Genomic DNA, 7,244 nt, shown 5'->3' with positions numbered 1-7,244 from the left:
GTGCTTTACAATGGCACTGAAAGACACAATGGTATGGGGGATCCACACCATTCACACAACGGAATCCAAACGTTGGCTCAACGTCAGCCTTCCACCGTGACTGGGCAGTGGTGGTGGTGGTGGTGAATAGAAACTCCAGAGTGACATCATCATTCAGCGACGTCACAGAGAAGAGCATGCCCTGAGCGTGCACTGTGTAGAGGTGGCAGTGACAGAAACTCGGGGATGACATCATCATTCAGTGTGTGTTGTTAGTGAGAGGCAGTGAGACAGAACAATACAATGGAGAGGACAAGGAGATGGAGAAACTATTCACTCTCACACACAAAAGAGCAGACTGGAATAAGCACTATACTTTTCCCTCACACATACCACTTTCGCACACCAATACACACACTCACTCACTCACTCACACACAGTGCTGTGTGTCCTGTGCATCCAGAGGTCTTTGCCCCAGCTCTGAACATTACTCTTCTTCTAAGGTCATGGTGATCCATGTATATCTGATGCCTGATCTGACTATCCCAAGTCCTGTACCATGGTCAGTCCAGTGGATGTACTGCCTGTCACTCAGAGGTAGCCGTTCCCTCTGCTGCTGGATGCAAGGTCACTGACCACTCCATGCTGCTCTCTGCTTGCCCAGTGTGGTCTGAGCACCTCTCCTCTCTACTCCCCAGTATGGGGTGATGGGAAGTAGAGGATGATCCCCAGTATCTTTCCCAGTGTCTGTGTCTGTCCTCTCCAGGCATCAAACTATGAGAGAGTCTCTGCTAAGAAGAGTGCTCTGTTAAAAGAAAACAGCAAGGAGAGCTTCACGTTAGTCACGTGTGTGCAAAGTGTAAAGCCATAATGCAAGCTGTGCTTTGTGCTCATTTAGGCCAGTGTAGCAGTGAAAAGACCCCTCTCGTCTCAGCCAAGCTCTGTTAGTTGGTTGGTAGAGGGGCAGCAAGCCAAGCTCTGTTAGGTAGTTGGGAGTGGGGCAGCAAGCCAAGCTCTGTTAGTTGGTTGGTAGAGGGGCAGCAAGCCAAGCCAAGCTCTGTTAGTTAGTTGGGAGTGGGGCAGCAAGCCAAGCTCTGTTAGTTAGTTGGGAGTGGGGCAGCAAGCCAAGCCAAGCTCTGTTAGTTAGTTGGGAGTGGGGCAGCAAGCCAAGCTCTGTTAGTTAGTTGGGAGTGGGGCAGCAAGCCAAGCTCTGTTAGTTAGTTGGTAGAGGGGCAGCAAGCCAAGCTCTGTTAGTTAGTTGGGAGTGGGGCAGCAAGCCAAGCTCTGTTAGGTAGTTGGTAGAGGGGCAGCAAGCCAAGCTCTGTTAGTTAGTTGGGAGTGGGGCAGCAAGCCAAGCCAAGCTCTGTTAGTTAGTTGGGAGTGGGGCAGCAAGCCAAGCTCTGTTAGTTAGTTGGGAGTGGGGCAGCAAGCCAAGCCAAGCTCTGTTAGTTAGTTGGGAGTGGGGCAGCAAGCCAAGCTCTGTTAGTTAGTTGGGAGTGGGGCAGCAAGCCAAGCTCTGTTAGTTAGTTGGGAGTGGGGCAGCAAGCCAAGCTCTGTTAGTTAGTTGGTAATGGGGCAGCAAGCCAAGATCTGTTAGTTAGTTGGGAGTGGGGCAGCAAGCCAAGCTCTGTTAGTTAGTTGGGAGTGGGGCAGCAAGCCAAGCTCTGTTAGTTAGTTGGGAGTGGGGCAGCAAGCAGGCAGAATAAGAAGGATAAGTGAGGCCAGGTTCTGGGGTCACGTTGGGGTCACAAAGGTTACAAAGAGATTCCACCTAGCTCTGCCATTTCAACTGAGGTAAAACATCTGTTAGAAGGCTGAACACAACACTGGTATTAGCCAAGTAGTAGTAGTGGTAGTCAAGATGTTAAGTTGAACAAATCTGATATCTAATCACCTGTGCCTTTTAATTGTAACTGATTACAGATCAATTGAGTTACATCCATAAAAGTCCATTAAAAAACAGTTGTAAAGCATCAGATTAGAAAAACAAACACAGGAAATAAGAAAAAGTAAAACAAATCTGCAGAATGGAACGATAAAAAAGGTAAGTGAAGTCGTTCAGGTTCAGATCTTGACGATAGTTTCCAGCTTTTCTTATAATGGTATGATAATGCTTAATTCTCTGGCTAAGAGGCACAGGTGCAATAACTTCTAAAACTGATTCCTTTCTCACCTGAGTCACAGTATATCTGTTAAGGTGAGCCTCCATACCTGAGAAAGATGGGTATTAGCTTATCTCTTGTCTTACCTTAAAGGGGTACTTCGGGATGTTGGCAATGAAGCCCTTTATCTACTTCCCCAGAGTCTGATGAACTCATGGATACCAATTTTATGTCTGCATCCAGTATGAAGGAAGTTAGGGGTAGTTTTGCAAACCAATGCTAACTAGCGTTAGCGCAATGACTGGAAGTCTATGGTATCTACTAGCATGCTAGCAGTTACCATAGACGTACAGCAATTGCGCTAAAGCTAGTTAGGAACTTCCTTCAAACTGCACACGGAGACATAAAAATGGTATCCACAAGTTAATCTGACTCTGGAGAAGTAGATAAAGGGCTTGATTGCCAAAGTCCTGAAGTATCCCTTTAAGCAGCCTCAGCTACAGTATTGTTTGAGCATAGGGTTATCTTTACCCTAAATAAGTAGTCTCAACTATAGTACAGTATCTCTCTAGTATATTTCTACTGTGGATGAAGTTAACCCATACTGAGTGTACCCTATATGTAGCTCACCACTTTCCGGGGCTTGTCCCGCTCCTCTCCGCTCTCCTGCTGTAGGGTAAGGGCGTGGCTATGGGTGGAGCCTCCGTTGGAGGGGCGGGAGGAATGGGGGGAGGGGGAGGGGCGCTCAGCGGCTCTGAACCGCTCTAACGCAGTCTGGCAGTACGGGGGTAGAGAGTCCTCTCCCCTTGAGTCTAATACCAACTCCACCTCTCTGTTGCTAGGCCAACGGCTATGGTGACGCTCACTGCCACCGCCGCTGCTCTTCTTAGAGCCCTTGGAACCCTTTGAGGGTGTGTCTGAGGGCGTGTCCTCTTCGCTCCGCCCCCCTCCCCTGCCCCTATCACCCCTACTGTCACTGGCCCCGCCCCGTCTGGTCTTGCGCTCCAAAAGGTTGCTCAGGAGTTCGTCATCGTAGTCCCGCCCCCGGGGGCTCTGGCCAGGAGGGGGAGGAGGGGCGGGGGGTTTAGGGGGGCGCTGCTCCAGCTCGTTGTCCCACGTGCCCCGTCTCTTCCTGGGCGAGGGCGGCGGACTGCGTTGTCGGTCTCCATGACGATCCTCTTGACGATCTCGTTCTCGCCAGGTCTCTGCGTGGTCATCGCGATCACTGTTGTCACGGTAACCACGTTTCGTCGTCTTGTCCCGGTAAGAAGGCGGATAGTATTCCCGATCTCGATCCCTATCCCGGTCACCTTCTCGTTCCCGCAGCTCCAGTCTCTCGTACTCCTGGTCGGTGTCTCTGATGTCCCTGACGGTGAGCTCCTCCCTGGGGCCTCTCTGTCTGTAGCACTGGGCAAACTCCTCCAGCTCATCCAGGGAGCCTGTCTTCCCACCCAGGAGGAAGGCCTTACGTTGCAGGTGCTCCGAACGAGGGTTCCACCTGGACATAACATCACATTAGGAACTTAGAACATGCAGAACATTATACACATGGCCCTATGAAGGCACACACACACAGTCTGAACCCCTGTTCCTGGCGACCTGCTGTTATTATTATGATGATGGTCCTCCTCAATGCTGCGGTTGCGGCGGTGCTGGTAGCGTGTGGAACGACGGGTCTGAGAGGAGGACGAGGGATGATGGCGTTCAGGGATGTCTTCAAGGTCACGGTCGTGGTCAGGGATGGCTGGCAGGGCCTTCTCCTGTATCTTACGGTAAGACTGACGGAAACCCCCTGTATCCATCTCATGGAGAGAACTGAGCTCTGAGACACTGCATGCTGAGGAGGAGGAGAGGTGAGGAGGAGGGGGAGGAGGAGGAAGAGGGGGAGGAGGAGGAGGAGGAGGGGGAGGAGGGGGAGGGGGGAGGAGACATGAATAAATGTTTGTATTTGTGATACTATGAATCACAGTGCTAGTATCACAGTGACTAGGCCTAAGATAAGATGCCAGTTGAATGAAACATCCAGTGAACATGCACAGAACATAGAGAGAGTGAGAGGAAGATGTTCATCTGCTGTTCTAGATTAAAAACCTCTAAAACTAACAACCACATTACAATAGGTCTTCTTTTACAGATTGTCTTTGACACCAAGGCCAACACATCCAATCTGAGAAAGAAAACAATCTACCAGCAGTTGATGAGGATTGGAGGAATTCAAGGAATGAATCATTAGATGAGGATCAACAAGGTGGTGATGTATGGATAGTGTGAGACTGGCTCACGAAACGAGAAATAATCAGGTGTGTTGTCTTTATGAAGTAGGACGAATCAGGTGTTTGTCTTTATGAAGTAGGAAGAATCAGGTGTGTGTCTTTATGAAGTAGGACGAATCAGGTGTGTTGTCTTTATGAAGTAGGAAGAATCAGGTGTGTTGTCTTTATGAAGTAGGACGAATCAGGTGTGTTGTCTTTATGAAGTAGGAAGAATCAGGTGTGTGTCTTTATGAAGTAGGACGAATCAGGTGTGTGTCTTTATGAAGTAGGACGAATCAGGTGTGTTGTCTTTATGAAGTAGGAAGAATCAGGTGTGTTGTCTTTATGAAGTAGGAAGAATCAGGTGTGTGTCTTTATGAAGTAGGACGAATCAGGTGTGTTGTCTTTATGAAGTAGGAAGAATCAGGTGTGTGTCTTTATGAAGTAGGAAGAATCAGGTGTGTGTCTTTATGAAGTAGGAAGAATCATGTGGGTCTTTATGAAGTAGGACGAATCAGGTGTTTGTCTTTATGAAGTAGGACGAATCATGTGGGTCTTTATGAAGTAGGACGAATCAGGTGTTTGTCTTTATGAAGTAGGACCAATCAGGTGTGTTGTCTTTATGAAGTAGGACGAATCAGGTGTGTCTTTATGAAGTAGGAAGATTCAGGCGTGTCTTTATGAAGTAGGACCAATCAGGTGTGTTGTCTTTATGAAGTAGGAAGAGACATGCACATGCTGAGGTGGATTTCAGAGAGTAGTGCGTAGCAGAGGTTATTTCAGAATGGATTTCACACAGATTATAGCTGGAGTATATAAAGCATGTTGACTCTGTCCTACACAGGCTTGTCTGTCTGTAGGGCTTACAGTCATGAGTCAGGTTGATTTCACAGAGGATGTCAGACAGAGTGTAGTAGATTATAAGTCATGCTGAGTCTACACAGGGTAGGGTAACTATCTATCTGTTTGTCTGGTTAGGCTTACAGTCATGCTGAGTCTACACAGGGTAGGGTAACTATCTATCTGTCTGTCTGGTTAGGGCTTACAGTCATGCTGAGTCTACACAGGGTAGGGTAACTATCTATCTGTCTGTCTGGTTAGGGCTTACAGTCATGCTGAGTCTACACAGGGTAGGGTAACTATCTATCTGTCTGTCTGGTTAGGGCTTACAGTCATGCTGAGTCTACACAGGGTAGGGTAACTATCTATCTGTCTGTCTGGTTAGGGCTTACAGTCATGCTGAGTCTACACAGGGTAGGGTAACTATCTATCTGTCTGTCTGGTTAGGGCTTACAGTCATGCTGAGTCTACACAGGGTAGGGTAACTATCTATCTGTCTGTCTGGTTAGGGCTTACAGTCATGCTGAGTCTACACAGGGTAGGGTAACTATCTATCTGTCTGTCTGGTTAGGGCTTACAGTCATGACACATGCAGAAGTTGATTTCAGACAGAGTAGAGGATAGGGTGCAGGCTGAGTCTACTGTCTGTCTGTCTGTCTGTCTGTCTGTCTGTCTGTCTGTCTGTCTGTCTGTCTGTCTGTCTGTCTGTCTGTCTGTCTGTCTGTCTGTCTGTCTGTCTGTCTGTCTGTCTGTCTGTCTGTCTGTCTGTCTGTCTGTCTGTCTGTCTGTCTGTCTGTCTGTCTGTCTGTCTGTCTGTCTGTCTGTCTGTCTGTCTGTCTGTCTGTCTGTCTGTCTGTCTGTCTGTCTGTCTGTCTGTCTGTCTGTCTGTCTGTCTGTCTGTCTGTCTGTCTGTCTGTCTGTCCTGTCTGTCTGTCTGTCTGTCTGTCTGTCTGTCTGTCTGTCTGTCTGTCTGTCTGTCTGTCTGTCTGTCTGTCTGTCTGTCTGTCTGTCTGTCTGTCTGTCTGTCTGTCTGTCTGTCTGTCTGTCTGTCTGTCTGTCTGTCTGTCTGTCTGTCTGTCTGTCTGTCTGTCTGTCTGTCTGTCTGTCTGTCTGTCTGTCTGTCTGTCTGTCTGTCTGTCTGTCTGTCTGTCTGTCTGTCTGTCTGTCTGTCTGTCTGTCTGTCTGTCTGTCTGTCTGTCTGTCTGTCTGTCTGTCTGTCTGTCTGTCTGTTGTCTGTCTGTCTGTCTGTCTGTCTGTCTGTCTGTCTGTCTGTCTGTCTGTCTGTCTGTCTGTCTGTCTGTCTGTCTGTCTGTCTGTCTGTCTGTCTGTCTGTCTGTCTGTCTGTCTGTCTGTCTGTCTGTCTGTCTGTCTGTCTGTCTGTCTGTCTGTCTGTCTGTCTGTCTGTCTGTCTGTCTGTCTGTCTGTCTGTCTGTCTGTCTGTCTGTCTGTCTGTCTGTCTGTCTGTCTGTCTGTCTGTCTGTCCTGTCTGTCTGTCTGTCTGTCTGTCTGTCTGTCTGTCTGTCTGTCTGTCTGTCTGTCTGTCTGTCTGTCTGTCTGTCTGTCTGTCTGTCTGTCTGTCTGTCTGTCTGTCTGTCTGTCTGTCTGTCTGTCTGTCTGTCTGTCTGTCTGTCTGTCTGTCTGTCTGTCTGTCTGTCTGTCTGTCTGTCTGTCTGTCTGTCTGTCTGTCTGTAGGGCTTACAGTCGTGGCTCTGGGGCTTGGCTGGGTGGAAATTAGCCAGCTGTTTCTCAACGTGCTGCAACACCTTCAGAGAGTCCTGATCCAGAGAGGACTGCAGCCGGTACACAGGCCGCACTGAGATGTATATGAGAAAAACAAACACTTTACAGACAGGCAGGAGAGGAGAGACAGGCCTCTCTACTGCCACACACGTTCATGTGGATTTTTAACAAGGCTTTATCAGTATATTTTTTATATTGCTGCCTTAAATTAAGAAATTATGTAAAAAATCCAACTTTAAAAAAAATAGGTTTGTTAGATAACATTTAAAACATCAGAACATCAGTAGACAACACCAGACCAGACCAGACCAGACCCAGTACCCACCTCCAG

General features: G+C 48.3%; 1 protein-coding gene across 1 annotated transcript; it reads right to left on the bottom strand.

Moving 5' to 3' along the window:
* Window positions 1-641: 641 nt before the first annotated feature.
* Window positions 642-6,986, bottom strand: LOC311124395 (uncharacterized protein; the record flags this gene model as incomplete). The annotated part of the gene is made up of 4 exons (XM_084198554.1): window positions 642-784; window positions 2,712-3,579; window positions 3,681-3,918; window positions 6,873-6,986. Coding segments are annotated over 4 exons (1,256 nt in total), but the record flags the coding sequence as incomplete, so codon positions are not given.
* Window positions 6,987-7,244: the final 258 nt, after the last annotated feature.

Source organism: Coregonus lavaretus (assembly GCF_964263955.1).
Source record: "Coregonus lavaretus genome assembly, contig: HAP1_SCAFFOLD_4444, whole genome shotgun sequence".
In the NCBI taxonomy this organism is placed as follows: Eukaryota; Metazoa; Chordata; class Actinopteri; order Salmoniformes; family Salmonidae; genus Coregonus; species Coregonus lavaretus.
This window is presented reverse-complemented; position numbering and strand designations above follow the sequence as displayed.